We start from the raw sequence: 21,624 nt of genomic DNA on the forward strand, positions 1-21,624 counted from the left end.
CAGGTGTTCTCTGTCATCTAATTGATTGCTGCGTCGCGAGTTTCGTCGGAGAAAACGTGTAACCTGTTAATCTGAGGGCGTGTTTTATACAACCAAGGCCCCTTTCTCCGTGTAACCACGCCCAATCAGCTGGTTCCTGAAGTTCAGCGAGCCTCAGGAGGAAAAAAAAACTTTCCCTCGCTTCTGTGCGGTTTCTTGGTGAGCCGATGGTAGCCACCACTGTGTTTTGTTTTGGAGGATTAAATTTTTAACGACTCTGAGCTGTGTCAGCATGTCCTTGACGGATCAGCAGTGGTGTCCCACAAGCGTCCAGGTAACGGTACTCCAAGCCAGGAGCCTTAGGATAAAGGGGAAAAGTGGCACCAACGATGCGTACGCGGTCATACAAGTGGGCAAAGAGAAGTACCAGACTTCAGTGGTGGAGAAATGCGTGGCTCCGGTGTGGAAGGAGGAGGCCTCTTTCGACCTCCCGCAGCTGAACCAGGGAGGAGGAGGCAGCACGCTGCACGTCCACGTCCTTCACCGGGCTCTGGTGGGCCCGGACAAACTGCTGGGACAGGCGGTCATTAATCTGTCACAGCTCAGTGAGGACAAAACACGCAACAAAACCGAGTAAGTGCTCGAGTACAGCCCTGAAGTCGGTGTTTTCTGACGTATTTAAAAGGAAAAAAGTTTTCAAAATGTAGTCCCAGTACTAAAAATAAAACAAAACTACACAGAGTGACTCATTCCACTGTAGCAGGGGGGAAACAGAACTATAATTATCGATGATTTCATACAACTCTGTCATGCAGTTGCCGATGATAACAACATTTATTAAAATGGGTGGGGGCGTTTCTCAAGCTGCAAACTTTTTTCCCCTCTAAAATGATTTCACTTAATTATTCGGCTATAACTGTCTTTAAACCTTTATCGATGTTGTGTCAAAGAGTGACCGTCTGCCAAAAACTGATTTCCACTGTTTCCACGTTTTTGCTTTTTTTGTTTTGTTTTGGGGTTTTTTTTTTTATGTGTAATGTCTTTAATTATATTGGTAAATAGACTTTAGTGAACAGTATTTACCAAGGGGTTATTTTAAAAGTATCTTTATGACTCTGTGTTATTGCACATCATAACCATTGCAGTTCTTTCTGGCCATCTAAAATATCTTTAGAGACCTATTGTTATATTTGTTGCAATTTCTGCTATCTTCTTGGCCTGATTACTCTTAAAAAGACTTTTTAAATGGATAACTAAAGGATATATAGAAGTCACTTTGCCAAAAACAGATTGGGGCTTCTACCTTGTGATAGGAATGTTGTTTGTGACTCAAGATGACTTGATATAATTCATGAGGGATTCATATGACATGTGACATATTATAGGCCAAAAATTATTTATAGCATTTTAAATATGGGCAATCCCTTTTTGACAAATACCAGATCACATTAAACCTGCAAAACCGTCCCCTTGGAGTTTCTCTGATCAATCACTCTTGCTATGCAGCCAGCCTCCTTGACCTCTCTAAAGATGGACACGTCAAAAGAAATCAAATGAGGATTTGTTGGTTTCTCCTTGCATGTAAATGGGGATATTACGGGAGGCAAAGTGAATAATAAGCACCTCTGATTTTCATCTGTGACACGAGGGGAGGGAACCCTCGATAGCTCCTTCTGTCAGTCATGCTGTAGTTTCTCGATCTTCATAATCCCCCATTAAATAACCAGTATGGTCAGAATCAATAAACGCGGTATAATTTGCGAAAACTGTGGCTAATGGTTGCCCTATGAGTGTTTTTATATGCGTTTGCAAGCCTCACTGGGCATGACTCCAATATTTATCTGTTATATTTGGACTTTTTTTTTTCCTTAAAGTTGTTGTGATGTGAGCTATTGGAGGATGCACGCTGTGCACTGTTTATGCATCAGTGCCCAGACCTGCTCTGGTGGGTTCGACTTAAGAGTGCCGCCTACTTGCTCCAGTGGAGCTTAAGGGATTTGTTCCCACTAAAGCAGCCTTTAAGAATGCCAAGCAGCATTATTTACCCAGGCAAATGAAGTGAGCTAGAAGATTTACTTTCATTGACTGAAGGTGTCAACAAGAGGGAAATTACATCAAGAAAACCCAAGCTTCTGTTCAATTTTCAGACAGGAAAACTAAAAACTTAAATGTTTAATTTAACAAAACTGCTAAATATAATTAACTAATTCAATTATTTTTACTATGTGAAAACATCCACACCCATCTCTAAGTGTGCAGTAATAATGTAAGTGAACATGTTTTACTGGCCTTGCTGGTACTTTTATATCTGCTCCTTTAAGCAGAAAATACTCTTTACTGTGTCAAGGTTAAGTGTATTAGTGCTGAAGTTAAATTTTATTTATTATCCAAGACAAATCTGTCCAGGTCCACAGTGAGACATCTGTATCTTTGTAAGAACAGAAAACATTTTCTTTGTAAGCTGTTCCTGAGTGATTTATTCCCCCCGATGTGTAGCTGGTATTATACAAAAGCACACAACAATCCGGCCTGTTAATCTTAACTCACAAACACACACACTTCCTTGTTCTCCTACCTGTTGAAAGGTTTTCTTGTTGTTGTTTTGTTTTATTTGGGTTTTTTTTTTTTTGTTCTGCTTTGTGAAAGGTCTTTGGATAACTGCATCAACAAGAAGGCTGGATTTGATGTTGTGATTCATTACTTTTCATATTTCCTCCACCATGAAGAAGCAAAGAGGTCTAGCCATACTCTGGCATTGTGTTTTTTGACTGAAATGAGCTGTGACTGAAAGGCATTTGGTCACAATTAATTTTTCATACCGCTCTGCCTGTTTGGCTGGTGCCCAGCTCTATTATGCTCTGGAAAGAGGATGCTCGAGTATGCTAATTTGAACTCCACCTACCTGCAGGTTGCACTTTCTGATCATGGCTGATTTAATATTTAAGTTTTCCTCAAACAAAACTGCAGAAATCTGCATTTCTGCAATATTTTTATTATGTGTGAAGTCAGAAGCTGGTGCTGTGTAAACACTAAGTTTGATCTCTGTTGATTTTTATGTGAGCTCTGCGAATGCACGTTGCCTCTGAGGTTTCATTCTGGCTGCTGCCTTACATTTCTGAACGCCTTATCAAGGAAAAACAAACAGTGATGGCAACAGCAATGGTCATGCAAGGTCAGTTTGTCTGAGTAAGACCACTGTGGTAGTACCAAGCATTATCATGTGTCATGCTGCTAGCACAACAGTGCTACTGTTAAATGTGCAAGATGTGTTTGTGAACTCTGGAAATCAAGAATTCGACCATGTTTAGCACTTTTTTTGCTTGTTGCTTTCAATAGACATTGGTATTTTATTATGAGGAACTATAGTTTGTGCGGCTGTGTTTGTTTGTTAATAATTAACAAGGAAATCTTCCATTTTTAGCAAACAAAACTGTGATTATTTAAAAAAAACAAAAAAAACAATCCCACTATGCGGTGCAGTGGTAGCTGCTCTGGTGTGCTTGTGGTCTTCCCGTAGTATGGTTTTCCCAGCTGTCACGGACATTTTCTTTTTTTAATTTCACTTATTAAAAAATGTCTGTCACACCAATAAAACGACACTTTTAATTGCATGCACATTAAAATAAAAACCCACTCACTGTATAAACAGACTCATGAGTTTTGTTATGGAGCATTTATGGGCTGCAACCCTGTCTCCAGAAAAGTTGGGGAAAATCTGCAAAGTTAAATTATTTAAATTATTTTCAAATCACTGAAATCATTTAGTTTACTGAAAGTAGTACAAAGAGCACACAGCAAATGTTGAAACTTAGACATGTCTTCATTATTTTTAATTTGAAGCTAGCAAGTTCCAAGTCAGGTAGGGGCATGTTTACTTCTGCGTTACATCATCTCTTCTTTTGGCAGTATTGGGTATTTGAAGACTGAGGACACTAATATATATTTATTTATGCAGAAAAGCCTTTCAGGCTTGATGTAGGACTTCTGTTCAGCATTTTTCGAGCTCCTCTGTCACATTTTTGTTCCATAATGTCCCACATATTTTCAGTTGGCAACAAGTCTGGACTGCAGGCGGGCCAGTTGGCATCCAGGCTTGTTTGCTATGAACCGTAATGTTTAATACCTGGATGATTTGAATTGGCAGTTTCTTGCTGAAATGTAGTAATGTGCAAAAGTTTTGAACCACCCCTCATTTCTTTATGTTTTGCTTCCAAGGAGCCAAAGTTTCTTGTAATATCTGAATGTGGTCCTGTGCGATCGTTTTCCATTTCAAAGGTTTTCTGTGGACAGTGGCTGCTTTTTCAATCACTTTCACTTCAGTCCAGATCTGAGCAATTTCTCTTCTTTTGCTAAATTTCAGCCTAACTAGCATAACTATCTGCAGCAGATGAACAGTATCTGAAAGTCATGTTTTTAAGAAACTGGGGAGGGAGAGGGGGACAGGAGGAGGAGGGTGTGGGGATCATCTTGACAGAGAACAGAGCAAAAGGCAGCCAACATCCAAAGAAGCTTTAAATGTCCTTCAGGAAGCCCGGAGAACTATTCCTGAAGACTACTTAAAGAAATTACAAGAAAGCTTGTCACGGAGTTTATCCTGTGTTGAAAAAAATAAAGGTGGCCATGCCAAATACTGACTTTCAAGCTCATTTAAATGATTTTACCTCATATCCTGTTTTCCATGTATGTTTGCCCATGTTTCAGTAAATAACTTCACCCTTTCCTGTTTTCCAAGGAAAATGTAAAGAGATGAGGGGTTGCACAGTCCTGTATGCCAGGCTTTCCCTTTAAAAAGCATGACCTGGGTGGACCAGCATGTTGCTCCGAAACATACACAATATGGTCCAATATGCTAAATATAAACTGTATGGACACACATATTACACCATCTATACATTATACCTACAGGAGCTACTTGGCCATGGAAACCCATGCCATGAAGCTCTTGGCACACAGTGTTTATGCTGATGTTAATACCAGAGGAGGTTCTAACCTGCACTTATTCAATCATCAGAGTGTTTTGGACTTTTATGCACTATTTGCATTTGGCGACCTGCTCTGTAACATTTTATGTGGTGTGCCTTTTTGTGGCCAAGTGCTGTGGTTCCTAAACACTTCCATTTTGCAGTATTACAACCTACAGTTGATTGTGGAATATCTAAGAGGAAATGCATTTCCTCTTAGATGCAGTGTATTCTCACTTTTCAACTAATAATAAGTGTCAATAACCAGCCAGATATTTCCTCATAGTCTTTTTTTTCAGAGTGTAGCCTACAGGAAGAACCAATTTTTAAAATAATTTTGAATGTTTTGCTTGCCAGTCCACAGGACTGTTTTCCTCTTTGCCTCAATCAGTCTTAAAAAGACTTGGAAGAAAAGCACTGTTGCTCAATCTTTTGGTTTTTTTTTTTCTTCCCTCTCCTGCCCTTTTGTAGGGTTATGACTTGAATTTGAGGACCAACAGTGTTCTTCAATGGCTTTCATTGATTTCCACTACAGAGCATAGTCTGTTTTTAATGCTGGTGCCACCTGAGGGCCTGGAGATCAGGACAGTTCAATACCGATTTAGCTTCCCCCCCCCGTTTTTTTTTTTTTTTGTTTTTGTTTTTTTTGTTTGTTTGTTTGTTGTTTTTTTTTTTTTGGGGGGGGGGTTACTAGATTCCAAATTTCTTTTCCATTGTAAATTTCTAAATGTTATTCATACTTTTATTTATTTTACTTCTGAAAGAGGCTCTCTGGGATGTGCTTTTTATGCACAATCATGCTAAGTCATCTAGGTTTGTTTGTTTGTTGGTGTGGGTTTTTGTCCACCATTAACTATTTTTAAACATTGGGTTTGGGAGAGTGTCTTTGGTTGCCAACATTTTTAAAAACCTATTAAAAAGGAGTTTCAATTTGTGCAGTGTCTTCTTTGTGCTACAGTTACACAAATATATGGGGTATTTGCATGACAAAGACTAAACATTTTTATACAACCCAGTTTTACACATGGAGTTGTACAAGGGCATTACAACAGCCAAGTTGGTGAGAAGCGTTAAGTTGGCTGCTTGATAGCACCTTTAATTTAATTCAGTTTTATTAATATAGCACCAGGTCGGGGAGGGACAAACATCTGATGCGACTGGTTGGAGGGTGATGGGAAGTGGTGGAAATACAAACTGTGTGAACTGCTCAGTGTATAAAGGGGAAGTCCCTGAGCCATTTGAGCCTATAGCACTATAACTAAATGATGGCTCAGGGTCAGCTTATACACACCTGACTATCAGCTATATCAAAAAAAGGTCTTAAGCCTAATCTTAAAAGTGGAGACTGTGTGTCTCCTAAAGTCTAACTGGGATCTAGTTCCATAGTAGAGAGGCCTGATAGCTGAAGGCTCTGATTCCCATTAAACTTGTAGAAACTCCAGGAACCACAAGTAAGCCAGCAGTCTGAGAGCAAAATATTATGAAGACTTTAAGATGTGAAACATGATTAAAGAAATAATTATACACTTGTCATGAAATGGTGTAAAGAGCTAATCTAGTGAGGACAGAGCTCAAGTATAACTTCTGTTCATCATTTCTGACTTCTTATATAGCTTCATTGCCTTTTTCAAGTCACTGTGTGATCTAGCATATGTTATACAGATTTTCAGTTTTAAAAGGCACCAATTTCAGTCTCTGTTTTGGCAAAACAATGGGAAAGTGAGTTTCTCTTCTTTGCACTGGCCTTCATTTTGTTTCTCTGACTCGTGGATACCAATAAGCCTTGAACATTATCACTGTTGAGCTGTTTAACTCACTCAGCTCTTCTCCCACTCACAGCTGGGTTCTGTGATAAGAAGACAGGGCATTGTCTTATCAGTAGTTCACAAGGAAGTGTGTGTGCATGTGTGCGTGTGTGTACACAAAGTAAAATAGCTTTACAAAATGTTGAGTCATGCATTATCCTCCCCTGGCTCTGCCTGTCCAGCAGAGCTGCAATCTTTCTGCTACTTACAGAGGTGTGAGATTAGTCAAATGGCCTCATCATCACCCAGGATGTATTGTATAAAAGCCATCAAAGCAGCTGTAACTCCTGCACAGTACTTACTACATTCAGCCAGCTAACGCCCAAACATTTTTGCAACTTCCCTTCTCATTTAACTGAAGTGACTTACTACTTCTGCTCTTTCTTTTTTTTTCTTTTTTTTCTTTTTCTTGTTCATGTGGGATGCATCTGTGTTGCAATGCAGTACTATTTTGTACTGTACTCTGTCAAAGTACTCATCTGCATGTGTTTTCGTCTAAGTATGTTATACATATATACGGCTGTTATTGTGTACATTGAATTTATTTATAAACATTTTACATTTGGTATAAAGAGGTTTGACAAATTGTCAACTTACAGTGAGGGGTTCTGGTGAGTTTAATGCTGCATATTCTGAATATTTTAATCCTGAGTGGAGTGGTTTCTCCAAGGGCGAGGCTGTAGCTATCCAGAAGGCCTTGGTTACTGAAGGGTTTTATGAGTATGAAAACCATGTAACTGACTGCTGATCCACATGCTAGACAGCAGACTTTAACACCATCACCAGAAACGCCAATTAGATATCTTTTGGAAGAATGCTCTTCATCTATTGAGTAGGGCCCGAGAGGTTTGAAGTGCAAATGATGAGCTCCTTAGAGACTACAAATGGGCCATTGTCATTAGTCTGTGCTGTCACTGGACACCTCAGTGTCACCTTGCTAGTACTGGGTGAGACCCCTCTTTGCCATCAGAATGGACTTAATTCTTTGTAGCATAGATTCAACAAACATTTCTCAGAGATTTTGCTGGATGTGTACGAAGAATGATGGATCCATGCTCTCATGTTGGTTGTGCAAACTCTGATCATCTAAATATGAAACTGTTGAAGGAGAATAATGACTATTGTTTAATTTTGGTCAGACATTAGAAAATGTACCTTCAGTTTTCTGTTCTTGACTGACAGAAGTGGAGCCTGGTGTGGTTTTCTTCTGCCGTAGCCCATCTGCTTCAAGGTTTGACACAGTCAGAGATGCTCTTCTGCATGCCTCCATGGTTTTAACAGTCATTTGTGTTACTTTTGCTGCGTTCTGCCCCCTCCTCTGACTAAAAAGGTGTTTTTGCACTCAGAGAACTGCTGACCACTGGATATTTTCTTTTTTTTGGATCGTCTTCTGTAAACCCTAGAGATGGTTGTTTGGGCAGTTACCAGTATACTAGCAATTTCTGAAGTATAATGGCAACAGAAACTAAAGATATGTAACATTCAAATTCACTCATCATATTTCGTCTTTGTACTTCAGCAGTTCAGTCTGACCATGTTTGCATTAAATTGCTGATTGACTGCTGTGTGTGCATTTTAAATTCATAAAATTAAGAATAAATAATTAATCAGTTTTAATCCAACAATTAACCTTCTTGTACTATATTGCATGTAGATGATGAACTAGAGGGGTCAGACAGTCAAGTTATTCTGGCAATGATACGACTGAAAAAAGTGGAATTGCTGTGTTTTTTTGTTTTTTTTTTGGTTTGGTTTTTTTAGTTGTATTGAATGAAATATTATTTTTCATAACTTTATATCACTTGTAGATGTGTCCCCATCCCATCTAGCAGCGTTCTTTTGAATGGCATTTATCAGGCAAGCGTGAAGAAGCCACACATGACACAGTTATGTCAAGGCCTGAAATCTGCAAATCACATCCCATTACTCATCAGCAAGTAGGAGGCAGTGGAACGTTGACAGCAGTAAGCCATTTCGCAACTTCCAGGAAAAGGCGTTTTCCCCGGCTTTTTAATTTGTTTGCATGACATCTGAAGCATTCCTAGGATGATTGAAATCTCACCATATCTAACTCTGGATCATCCAAAGAAAGTAACTGTATTCAGTTCTTTTAGCACATATAAGTGGAATTACAAAGGGCTGTGTTTTGTCAGGGCTGAAGTTGGAGGGAAAAGTCTATTTATGGCACACAAACGCGTGCATGCACAAAGCATATTTGGACAATAATGTGTAATGCAGAGAAAGAGACGGAAGCCTGCAGCAACAACAAATGCATGGCCTCGTCCTCATTTCCTCATTTCCCTAGGAATCCAGACTTCAGTGGGACTTGTTTGCTCAGTGGTGAGCTGACCTCAGATTTTTGCCTGATGGGCACTTTTTATGCTGACTGACTTTTTTTTTTTTTTTCCCCCTTTTTCCTATTGTGTTAGATTTCTTCTGCCTATTCTGAGACCCTTCCGTCAGTACTGGATGGCAAAGGTGCAGAAACGCTGGAAAGTTGGCCCTGTCTGGTCTTGCTTGGCACTTTTAGGATGGCTGTTTAGGATTTTTCTACATTTTAAACATGAGATGAATGAATTTTTAGGGCGTAACCAGCATTTATAATTGGTTACTTTATTGTCATCTTGGTGTGTTGTTATTATCCAGCTGTATCAAAATGTGGTGGTTTCTCTTTGGTGTGCATGTGTTGTATATTTAAAGGATGAAGAGGGGGGGGGTAATAACAGAATAAATTCCCTTGAACCTGGCAGGCTAAGTTTCGCAAGAATCCGACTAAATCTCGGATGAAAGCTTTCTCTTTCAAAGGGGCAGTTGGCTTGTTAACTCCCTGCAGAGTTAGATGCATTATTTAGGAAAACTGGCATAAAACATTTTGACAGTGAACATCAGCACCGTACACCTACCATGCTCTGAAGATTTGATCATGTGAGACAAGCAACAAGGGAACAGGATTTAATAAAGGTTGTCAACTGCTGAGGGTACACACAGTACAAGCTTTCATAAATTCTGCAGGGCTGCTGTAGACTTGACAGAATTTATATTTTTAAGACTTTCCTTTATGGTCAGTTTGCTGGTTGAGCTTAGATCATCACAGACTTTCCAAAAACATTCACGCTGCCACTTTCCATTTGCAGTGAGATGGGTCATGATTTCTGCAAAGAGGAAAAATGAGCAGGACTTACAGAGACATTCAGTTTAGACCTTCAGACAGGCCTCACTTGACTTATAGATTGAGTGATAGATTTTGGTCACAAGTAGCTTGATTTTGTGATTGCACCCCACTTCTGGTTTAGTCGGGATAAAAACACCTCTAAAACGACCACATATTTCTAGAAATTTGATTTGCACTTTTTTACAGTGGATGTGTAAATAAGTACAAAAGTCTAATAATTTGCGTCTCTTCAACAGATGGTTTAAACTTCTTGATAAGACTGGTAAGCCAGACAAAGACAGAGGAGAGGTGCTTCTGGATATCCAGTTCATGAGAAACAACATGACTGCCAGCATGTTCGACCTTTCTGCTGCTGGCAAATCTCGGTCTCGTCTGGGCAAGTTCAAGGACAAAGTTCGTGGCAAGAAAAAGGAGTCAGATTCTGTGACCAGCGTGGCGCCGTCCTTCAGTCAGGTCCTGACGGACAGCGAGGAGGAGGGCAACGGGGATGGTGAAGCGGCGACGGGCAAGGATGGAAAACATAAGAAACACAAGATTAAGTCTTTGTTTTCTCCAAAGTCCAACTTGCAGAAGAGCATGTCTCAGTCTATGTCTGTTCTGCCTGGGAAGAACTCCACGCTCACCGGCAGTCAATCATCTGGTCTGAATGTCGATTCCTCAGAGGGTCAGGAATGTACTTTTTCACCATTAATGCTTTCCTCTTTCATTATGTTGTGTTAACTCTCTCATCTTCTTTTCAGGTAAAAAGAAATTCAAGTTCATGATACATAAACGCTCAGGCAGCTCAGGCAGCAAGGATTCCTCATCTGGTCGTGAAAAACAGGTTTCTGTAGAACAGAGTAATTTATGCATCAATGGCAGTCACGTATACTGTGAGGAGCCGCCACCTCGGACTTCTCGCATCAGCTCAAACTTCAGTCTGGCCAGTTCAGGTCATGGATCAATGGAGGATGTCCCTGAAAACTCTCCACCACCTGAGCAAGAAAAGGCAGCGAGGCAGTGTTCACCTTGGGAAGAGGAGGAGGAGGAGGAGGAGGAGGAGGAAGACACTCCTGAAGTTGAAAACATTAAAGCGAATGTGAGTGAATCAAAAAGGACTATAATAGAGGAGGAGAGGAAAGAAGAGAAGGTTAAGAGGCAACAAGAGAGGCTTGAAAGTTTAGCTGAGGACAGAGAAAAACAAGAGGAAGAGGAGACAAGGAGTAAAGAAGAGGAAAAGATTAGAAGTGAGGAAGAAAAGAGAAGACAAGAGCAAGAGGAAAGGGTTAGGATGGAAGAAGAGCGTGAAAGATTGGCAGAGGAAAAGAGAATGCAAGTTCTAGAGAGAAGGAAAATGGAGGAGGAAGAAAAGAAGAAAAGAGACGAAGAGGAAAGGATTAGAATTGAGGCAGAGAAGAAGAGGTTAGAAGAAGAGGAAAGGGTTAAGATGGAAGAGAGAAGGCAAGAAGAGCAAAAACTGGCAGAGGAAAAGAGACTTGAGGAAGAGATGAGGGCACAGGAAGAGAGGAGAAGGCAAGAAGAAGAGGCAAAAATAGCTGAGGAAAAGAGATTGAAGGAAGTAGAGAGAAGGAAACTTGAGGAGGAAAGAAGAAGGCAAAGAGATGAAGAGGAAAGGATTAGAACTGAGGAAGAGAAGAAGAGACTAGAAGAGGAGAGGGTTAAGATGGAGGAAAAGAGAAGGCAAGAAGAGCAAAAACTGGCAGAGGAAAAGAGACTTGAGGAAGAGAAGAGGGCACAAGAAGAGAGGAGAAGGCTAGAAGAGGCAAAAATAGCTGAGGAAGAAGAGAGGATTAGAAAGGAAAACGAGGAGAAGGAGGAAGAGAGGAGACGAAAAGAGGAGGAGGAGCTGCTGAGAAAACTAGAAGAAGAGCAAGAGAAAAAAAGGATACAGTTGGAGCAGGAAAGGAAGCAGAGGGAGGAAGAAGAGAGGGTTAGGAAAGAGGAAGAGAAGAAAAGGCAAGAAGAGGAGGAACGGGCTAAGAAAGAAAGGGAAGAACATGAGAGATTAGAGGAGGAGAGGAAACGGATTGAGGCAGAGGAGAAAATTAGACAGCAAGAAAGGATCAGGATGGAAGAAGAGGAAAAAAGGAGACTAGAAGAACAAGAAAATCAAAGAGCTGAAGAGGAAAGACTTAGGAAAGAGGAGGAGAAGAGACAGGAGGATGAGGAGAGGGCTAGGAAGCAAAGAGAAGAATATGAAAGACTGTTAGAGGAAAAAATGCAACAAGAAGAACAAAGAAGACTTGAGGAAGAGGAAAGAATTAGAAGGGAAGAAGAGGAAAGGGTTAAGATGGAGGAAGAGATGAAGAGGAGAAAAGAGGAAGAAGAAGAGATGGCTAGAAAGGAAAAGGAAGAAATGGAGAGGCTGGAGGAAGAGAGAAGACTGCAGGAACAAGAAAAGTGGAGGATTGAGGAAGAGGAGAGGATTAGGAGAGAGAAGAAGGAAGAGGAGGCAAGGAAGCTGGAGAAGTTGAGGAATGCAGAAGAGCAAGAGAAGAGGGGAAACAAAACAACAGATGAAGTTAGGGCTGCAGGGAAGAAACCCAAAGTGAGCAGTCCTGCAGTCACTTCCACTAATCCTTTTGATGAAACCTTCTCTTCCAACCCCTTTGAGGAGATTCCCGAGTCCCTCGACAGCAGCACAGCAGAAGAGCCAACGGTTCAGCAACGGTTAGTTAAAGCTATACGCTACGTCAATCACAAGCACTGCAGTAAAAGTGTGATTTAATAGCCTTACCTTGAAATACTTGAATTCATTCATACATATATACATACAACCTCCTTAACTCTTGAGAACCTGACTTTACAGAGGGAGTTTATTTACAGTGCATTTAAACAATTTTGTTAATGTAATTTTAAAACAACCAGACAACAGCTCAAGGTGGATGTAATTTTAAGGTTCTCAGTCTTTGTTTAGCATTTTAGCATTTTCTCCATAGCACTCAGTACCAAGTACAATTGTGGATAAAGACAATGGAATTATTTTTGTTTGTTTGTTTTTCTGGTCACGAATGTAAAAAGTTGGTGAATCAAACCTGATTTGAGTGATTCAGGTCACTCTTTACAATTCATTTATTTATTTATTTTTTCCTTTTCAAAGTGGTGCATTAAAGTCCTTCCAAAGCTGTTAAAAAACAAATTAGAACCACAGGTTTCAGGCAAGGCTGGAGGAAATGTCAAAGGAAAATTAAAATCTTTGTAGTGTCCTCGGGGAATATTAACACTTCCACAAAACAAAAGTTTGTGCAAATTAATTCAGACGTTAAAATCCTTTTTCTTTTAAGAGAAACTGCCCTGTGCTGGTAACGCTTAAAAGGCTTGGTGATCACCCCAAGGTAGTCACATTGAACTTCTGTAGACCTTTCCTCAACTAAAGTGTTAGACCGCCTGACATTAAGCATTACATAATGTGCACGGTTGACCAGGCTTAAAAGCAGAACAGGACAGCATCAGGAGCAGAAGAGAAAAGGAGGTAGTGAAGCTGAATTATAATGGTTGATTAAAAATAACATGACGATGATGTACATGCAGGGAATGTGTTATCTGAAGTTACCTTATGTGCTTTTGCTCCGTCACAGGTCAGCAGCAGTTCTTCTTCTCAGTACTTCTCTATTTAATGGGAACATAAGTGACACATGTGACTGTTGCACAGCTATGTGTGCGTTACAGTTTATATAATTTTGCAGACTTGGCTGAAAGATTGAGCTCACTGCATAGTTTTACCTCATTATGTGAAGTGAAAAATACTAGAAACTTTGTGAAGAAGTCAGTTTGACAGAAGAAGTAGATGGAAAGAAACTTCAGATGTGCTCAGCACATTAAAATACATTTCCTTTTATAGTAGTATCTCAATATCTTATGTTACCTTTTCACCTTCTTTTGGTTGTCCTATAACATTGCAAGAGAATTTGGGACAAGGTATCTTTAATATTGTGAAAAATAAAGTCCTATTGTATCAGTCTATATTACTTGCATCATTAGTGTGTTTAGCCCCCCACGCCCACCCACCCTCAGTTGAATTCCTGTAATTAAATGCTGACGTATGCCCAAATGTTATATAGTCTGTCTCATTTCCAGGTGTCACTCTGCCGTGTCATCGGTGAGAAGTAAGACCGGTTCCGTGGATGAAAAGGACCTGATTAGTATTCAACGAGAGAAGCGACCAGCTCCTCAGCCGCCAGTAAGGAGTCAAGCTGGCAAGCAACCTCACAGGGAGCAGGATGTGCCGGCACGACATCTGGCACAAATTAACAAGCAAAGCAAAGACAAAGATGTCAAAACTGTCAGTGTTCCCCCACAGCGCTCGGTGCAAATGATCGCTCCGCTGTGTAGGTCTCCCACAGATTCAAAGAACTCCCAGAGCCTGACGCAAAGCAATAACGCTAATGGAACAACAAACGAAGCCAAACACAGCAAACGTCCTGCGCCGTCCGTACCGCCTCCTGTGGGAGAAAAGCAGTCATCAGAACCAAAAACGAGCTCTAATCTAGACGGCGCAGAGACCAAACAAGTTAAAGTTGTTTGTGGCTTAAATCCTTTTGAGGATGATGAAGATGAAAGTGAGCTCACAGCTCAAGATGACACAGCATCCTCTAGTAATACTGGTTCAATACACTGGCCTCCAGCTGTGTCACAAAGTGGAGATAAAGATGCTGCCTCTCAACCAAAAATCAAATCCTCAAAGATGGCCCACGCTCCCCCACCTCCTGCAAAGAATGACATCAGCTCGAACACTTTAACGAACCCGGGCACGGAAAGAAGCCATGCTACAGGTGATCGAAGTGCAGCTGCGCCCGATAACGATGCACTCCAAGCATGCGACCCATATTATGAGTCCACAAGTCCTGGGTATGTCCCAGTGAGTCCACTCCAAGAGTCCCAGTCCCTTAAAGTCCAGAATATAGTGGAGACAGGTGTGAAGAAAGACGGGGCCCCTACACCTTCACGCAGGTGAGATGGTTTGGTTGCTAAAGAATAACTTTTATAGGTCAAATGTTACTATATTTATATTTTTATCTGTACGCACGTTTCATTTGTGTAATTTGCAACATTCAATCTTATTAGCTTTCACTTATACAAATGTTAAATGTATTCTGTACAGTATAGTAAGCTTGATATGGGTGAACTGAGTTTTATTATTGGGTATTATGTTCAGTTTAATTGTTGAATGGATTACTGTGCAGTGTACTTGGTTATACGGTTTCCTTTACTCCCATTCAACAGGTGCTTACATCTGTCTTTTATGCTTTGTTTTCATCATTTCAGGCTTCAGCCGGTAAGACCTCTTAATCCTCTCGAGCAGCAGGGTGCCTCAGTTGTTCAAGGGGAAAATGAAAACAAATCCACAGGAATCCCCAGTGGACTTCAGGACAAAACAATGGTATTTGTTTCTAACTCTCCCTCTTTTTAAGATTTTCAACAAGAAATAGGCCGATGGAATTTAAGTTTCTTATATCCTGCCACTTTTAAAGCATGCTTTGTCGCTCCACAGGTGGATGACGGTGGGATGAAACGGCCTTACTCCCAGCTGACCCGGGAGGAACTGATCTCTCTGATCTTGAAACAGGAGAACCAGCTCTCGGAGAGAGATGATAAGATATCGGAGCTGGAGCAGTACATTGATAATTTACTTGTGCGAGTCATAGAAGAGAAGCCAAGTATCCTCATGTCCTTGACCGCTATGAAGAAAGCTGCTTAGGTAGCTTTGCAGGCGTCACTGTATTCTTGCTGCACTTAATCAGACCTGTTTATTCACAGCTCGTCCACATTAGAAATATCACTTTATAGATGTATTGGTTACGTTTATGCAACTGGAATACTTTTGCTGTAAAGTATGGAGGAACACTTTAGATTTCAAATATTTCATCACCCAATAAAATTAATGATTTGAGGGAAAGAAAATCCTTTAAATATTTAGCTCTCTCAGCTAAAGGATTCAGTTTGGAAAGACGCTGTAGTTTTTAGATGATCGATACATTTAGACATTTGTTTCATGTGAGAGTTTAAAGGATATCTTGTATATATTTGGTCATGCCTTTCATCTTTCTTCTGGAAATAACTTTGATAAATGTGTCATCCTGCCAGCATAGCAGACTTGTTGCATTTCATGGCGAAACTCCAGTTGATTTCTCTCTGTAGAGCTTACTGTCAAAGTTTACTGCTAATCCCCATGTGCACTTTAAGTAGCTCACACTATTAACTGTTAAGACACTGAACACTGTACTGAGTATTTTTACTGCTTAAATAAATTTGAAAAATAAAATAAAACCATGAATTAATACAAAAACTGTCTGCTACTTTATTTAGTTTCTGATCAGATTAAAGCGCGTTTTAAAGATTAGTTTTCCTTTCCTGATGAAACGGTTGTTCTTGTTTTTTGTTTTTTTGTTTTAAATCTTAATTTATATCCTGGAATATTTTTCTGAAGGCTGCATTTCATCTAATGTCCGTACACAGTACTGAAATTTAAGTGTACATGGTCTTCTTCATCATTTTAAAATTAATCTTGACATTGATTTACTAAAGCTTGTTTAAAACATTTGCTTTTTGGTGATGTCAGGGGAGAATGGCCAGACTACTTCAAGCTGATAGGAAGCCAACAGTAAGTCAGATAACCACTCATTATAACCAAGGTGTGCAGAAGAGCATCTCTGAATGAACAACATATCGAACCTTAAAGCAGATGGGCAACTGCAGCAGAAGACCACACCGGGGGCCATTCCTGTCAGATGAAAACAGGAATCTGACCTCAGTCCAACAGAGCACCTTTGCGATGTGGTGGAATGTGAGACCTGCATCATTAATGTGTAGCCAACAAATCTACATCAACTGTGTGATGCTGTCATGCCAATATGGACCAGAATCTGTGAGGAAAGTTTCCAGCATGTTGCTGAATGTGTGTCATTACGAATTAAAGCATTTCTCAAGACAAAAGGGGCCCAGCCCGGTACCAACACAGTGTACCTGTACATGAATCACGTGGTTGGGTCACAGAGCAGTATTTATAAAACTGAGGATAACTCTGATTTAACATTCGATCTCCTTTTGGAAAAATAACAACAATAATCATATGAAGATTTCTAGTAATGCAGAGGCTAAGGTTGAAAATCGTGTTTAGTCATATCGTCAACATGACCCTAAGATTGCTTAGTCTAAAGTTTGTCTAAAGATAGTTTGCTTGGATATCCTTTTATGCTGTACAAAACATGATGTTCTTGGATATTTCTTCGAGAACTGGTCATGAACAGATGGAGTCATTTGAGATAAACAATCCAGTAATATGAGTACTAATGGGAAACTTGCCTTGGCTGTGATGAGTTCTCAAGGTCTCAAACTGTGAAGTTCTGTGTACCACAGGGTGGAAATCAACCTCTATTCAGCAAGTCTTCCAGCAGCCACAACATGTTCAGTTGATCTGCATGTGCAAAGGGCATTGCTCGACAAGATTATGAACAATAAAACTGTAATCACTGAGGCATTTGAGAAAATCACTCTATTTTAAGCTGTCAAATACTCTGACTGCACCTTCTTCTGTCCTGCGGCACAGTGCTGTCAGTGAACTAGACTGCAATTTGCATTCAGGAATAATTCTCATATTATTGAAATTGCTGTATTTTTCTGATTTATGGCAGATAGACTCAAGCAGAGCTGTGAACATACCTCGAGTGGGAACACAGCCCCCCCTCCCCCCCTCAGCTTTTCTTAATTCTTCTTCCTTTCAAATAGTTTTATTGCACTGGGAAGTGCTTAGTAGTTTCAGACCATAAGAAGACTTCATTTTAATTAGCGTTAATCATGAATGAATGTTTGGTTTTTGTAAGTGCAAAATTTGTTACTGACAGTGTGGGACACTCTTTGCCCAACCTTCATGATGCAGAGAGACAAACATGGTCCTAAAAAAGGTCCCTGACCTCCGTTGCTTCTACCTTCTCAGAATTTATAGTTTAATAATTCAACAGTAACTTCTCAAAGATGGGTTAAAATATTAGAGCCGCTACTAATTCACATCAAAAGGTTGGGGTGGTTCGGGCATCTTACAAAGATGCCTCCTGGGGGCCTCCTGGATGAGGTGTTCCAGGCATGAGTGACTGAGAAGAGACCCCAGGGTAGACTCGGGACGTGCTGGAGAGATTATATCTCTTGGCTGGCCTGAGAACGCCTCAGTGTTCCACCAGATAAGTTGGAGAATATAGCTGGGGAGAGGGAGGTCTGGGCCTCTCTGTTTATGCTGCTGCTCCTACGATGGATGGATGGGTGAATGGATGGGTGGGTGGGTTAGTAAGTGAGTGAGTGAGTGGGTCCACAGTTTCAATCTACACAGAAAATGGCGTCCCTCCCACGGCTTACATGGCCCATCAGTCATACAGTGGCTTGCAAAAGTATTCGGTCCACTTGAACTTTTCCACATTTTGTCACATTACAGCCACAAACATGAATCAGTTTTATTGGAATTCCACGTGAAAGACCAATACAAAGTGGTGTACACGTGAGAAGTGGAACGAAAATCATACATGATTCCAAACATTTTTTACAAAATAATAACTGCAAAGTGGGGTGTGCGTAATTATTCAGCCCCCTGAGTCAATACTTTGTAGAACCACCTTTTGCTGCAATTACAGCTGCCAGTCTTTTAGGGTATGTCTCTACCAGCTTTTCAGTCTAGAGACTGAAATTCTTGGGCATTCTTCTTTGCAAAACAGCTCCAGCTCAGTCAGATTAGATGGACAGTGTTTGTGAACAGCAGTTTTCAGATCTTGCCACAGATTCTCGATTGGATTTGATTTTGATTTTGATTTTATTGATTAGCATTCAAATATCTCAGTGAATACAGAATACAAAATAAAGATTACCACAAAGCAAAAAATCATGAGACAAGGCTAATCAAAAGGTATTGGCTGAAGCATTTGCTTATTACGCCAACCCTTTTAACAAAAAATCTTTTGCATGCAGCTCCTGTACACAGGGCTCGAAGCAAAGAATAAAACAAAGCAAAGCAAAAACAAACAAACAAACAAACAAACAAAAAAACTTTCCACCTTAGATAACTACATCAAAGCAAAACAAATCAAGAGTTTCAGAATTATTATTTTTGCTCTTTTCATTCTTGATTAATATATTTTTCTAATACTCTATTTTTAAACATGTTTTTAAACAAGGAAAATGAACTACACCTTTTTAAATCACTGTCATAACTATTCCACAGGTTAACTCCTCTAACAGAAACACATCTCTGCTTTATGTTTGTCCTTATCTTGTTTTTTTTAAAGACATCTGTTCCCCTTAAGTCATATTGACTGATTTAGACACCAGACAGGTCAGGGATAAAGTTATTGAGAAATTTAAAGCAGGCTTAGGCTACAAATAGATTTCCCAAGCCTTGAACATCCCACCTAGCACTGTTCAAGCGATCATTGAGAAATGGAAGGAGTATGGCACAACTGTAAACCTACCAAGACAAGGCCGTCCACCTAAACTCACAGGCCGAACAAGGAGAGCGCTGATCAGAAATGCAGCCAAGAGGCCCATGGTGACTCTGGATGAGCTGCAGAGATCTACAGCTCAGGTGGGGCAATCTGTCCATAGGACAACTATTAGTCGTGCACTGCACAAAGTTGGCCTTTATGGAAGAGTGGCAAGAAGAAAGCCATTGTTAACAGAAAACCATAAGAAGTCCAGTTTGCAGTTTGCCACAAGCCATGTGGGGGACACAGCAAACATGTGGAAGAAGGTGCTCTGGTCAGATGAGACCAAAATGGAACTTTTTGGCCAAAATGCAAAACGCTATGTGTGGCGGAAAACTAACACTGCACATCACTCTGAACACACCATCCCCACTGTCAAATATGGTGGTGGCAGCATCATGGTCTGGGGGTGCTTCTCTTCAGCAGGGACAGGGAAGCTGGTCAGAGTTGATGGGAAGATGGATGGAGCCAAATACAGGGCAATCTTGGAAGAAAACCTCTTGGAGTCTGCAAAAGACTTGAGACTGGGGCGGAGGTTCACCTTCCAGCAGGACAACGACCCTAAACATAAAGCCAGGGCAACAATGGAATGGTTTAAAACAAAACATATCCATGTGTTAGAAAGGCCCAGTCAAAGTCCAGATCTAAATCCAATCGAGAATCTGTGGCAAGATCTGAGAACTGCTGTTCACAAACGCTGTCCATCTAATCTGACTGAGCTGGAGCTGTTTTGCAAAGAAGAATGGGCAAGGATTTCAGTCTCTAGATGTGCAAAGCTGGTAGAGACATACCCTAAAAGACTGGCAGCTGTAATTGCAGCAAAAGGTGGTTCTACAAAGTATTGACTCAGGGGGCTGAATAATTACGCACACCCCACTTTTCAGTTATTTGTAAAAAATATTTGGAATCATGTATGATTTTCGTTCCACTTCTCACGTGTACACCACTTTGTATTGGTCTTTCACGTGGAATTCCAATAAAATTGATTCATGTTTGTGGCTGTAATATGACAAAATGTGGAAAAGTTCAAGGGGACCGAATACTTTTGCAAGCCACTGTATATCTTACCAAATTCCCTCAAAATGGGAAAAATGACTCCTAATAGCAAAAGGTTATCAAAACTCCTGATCAGTAGTCTGTACGTAAGTGTCTATATTATTTACTCCCAACTCTCCCTGTAACTCTCTCAAAACCTTCTATAATTACATAACTGTATGTGAAAGGAGTCCAGCCAACAATTGTGTCAGTATTTCTTCTTTCTTCAGTATCTACCTTTTTCTGTCTCTTTCATGTTGGGAATCTCAGATTGTTTTTTCTTCTATACTGCCTTGAGTTAAACCAGGACATTGTTGGTGTTGGGTGTCCATATTAACACAGTGTCCGAGTGAGTAGACAATTTTAGGTGAAGTAGTCACTGAGTTTTGCAACCTGGAAGATTATTTCTGGGAATGATTTGCTTACCTCATTGCCCTGCAGCCTTGCTGGCTCTGGTTCCAGTCTTAGAGTACCAAGCCTGTTTTAGTCCATTTCCCTGCTCTGGACACCTGCATGACTCAATTATACCTGCCCCCAGTCCCTACAGCCCCTACAGTGTGCTTGATTGTTTAAGACTCCTGCATGCTTCTGATACTGCTTCACTTGTTCTCTCATTCAGGAAATTCAGCAATCGGCAGTGTGTCTTTGAGTTTTTGTGTGCGTGTAACGCATTCTGATATCCTTTTATACCTTCCCTTTCTAAGTAGCTGACAGTGGAGACTGGGAAGACCGCACATTTTAAACAGATGCACTTGTCAAATAAGCTTTTACACTCTCAGAGGAAACATTATGTGCATTATCTGCTGTAGGTATGTTTTTTCTTTTTATTTTGGTCTTCTTTCTCATGTGCTGCACAACTATGCTTATTGTTTTCCCAGTATGGGTCAACAAGCTGAGTTGCATCACCTTTTTATTCAGATTAGAGTTGGACTGATTCCTGAAATAATTTCAAGGAGGGCTGGTCTCTTTAGGTTTACTATAGAAAGGTTGCCTCCAATGTTCCCATTAATTTTTCATGTGTCTGAGCGAACACACAAACTCCCTGAGCAGTCCCTTGGACCACTGTGAGCAACATTAGACGTGTCCACTGTGGTCACGCCACCATCGAATCCATCCAAGTTACATGGTTTATTAAAATAATCAAATTACAGTATTTACATTTATGTTAGACTTCTTTTAATTAACTGCTTTAGCCCACTTACAATGAAAAT

General features: G+C 40.4%; 1 protein-coding gene across 1 annotated transcript; it reads left to right on the forward strand.

Moving 5' to 3' along the window:
• Window positions 1–146: 146 nt before the first annotated feature.
• LOC134630862 (calponin homology domain-containing protein DDB_G0272472-like) lies at window positions 147–16,190 on the forward strand. The gene is made up of 6 exons (XM_063478605.1): window positions 147–612; window positions 10,154–10,581; window positions 10,658–12,587; window positions 13,995–14,867; window positions 15,183–15,297; window positions 15,409–16,190. Exons 1-6 carry the CDS (start codon window positions 272–274, stop codon window positions 15,613–15,615), a joined length of 3,894 nt encoding a protein of 1,297 aa, XP_063334675.1. The 5' UTR covers window positions 147–271; the 3' UTR covers window positions 15,616–16,190.
• The last annotated feature ends 5,434 nt before the right edge of the window (window positions 16,191–21,624 follow it).

Source organism: Pelmatolapia mariae, linkage group LG7, assembly GCF_036321145.2.
Source record: "Pelmatolapia mariae isolate MD_Pm_ZW linkage group LG7, Pm_UMD_F_2, whole genome shotgun sequence".
Lineage (NCBI taxonomy): Eukaryota > Metazoa > Chordata > Actinopteri > Cichliformes > Cichlidae > Pelmatolapia > Pelmatolapia mariae.

Bases quoted from the DNA above. Each gene is read 5' to 3' on its own strand.
- LOC134630862 (XM_063478605.1), top strand. From the start codon at position 272: ATGTCCTTGACGGATCAGCAGTGGTGTCCCACAAGCGTCCAGGTAACG. The intron at 10,582-10,657 runs GTCAGGAATGTA...TCTTCTTTTCAG, and splicing joins GAATGTCGATTCCTCAGAGG to GTAAAAAGAAATTCAAGTTC. The intron at 14,868-15,182 runs GTGAGATGGTTT...TCATCATTTCAG, and splicing joins GCCCCTACACCTTCACGCAG to GCTTCAGCCGGTAAGACCTC.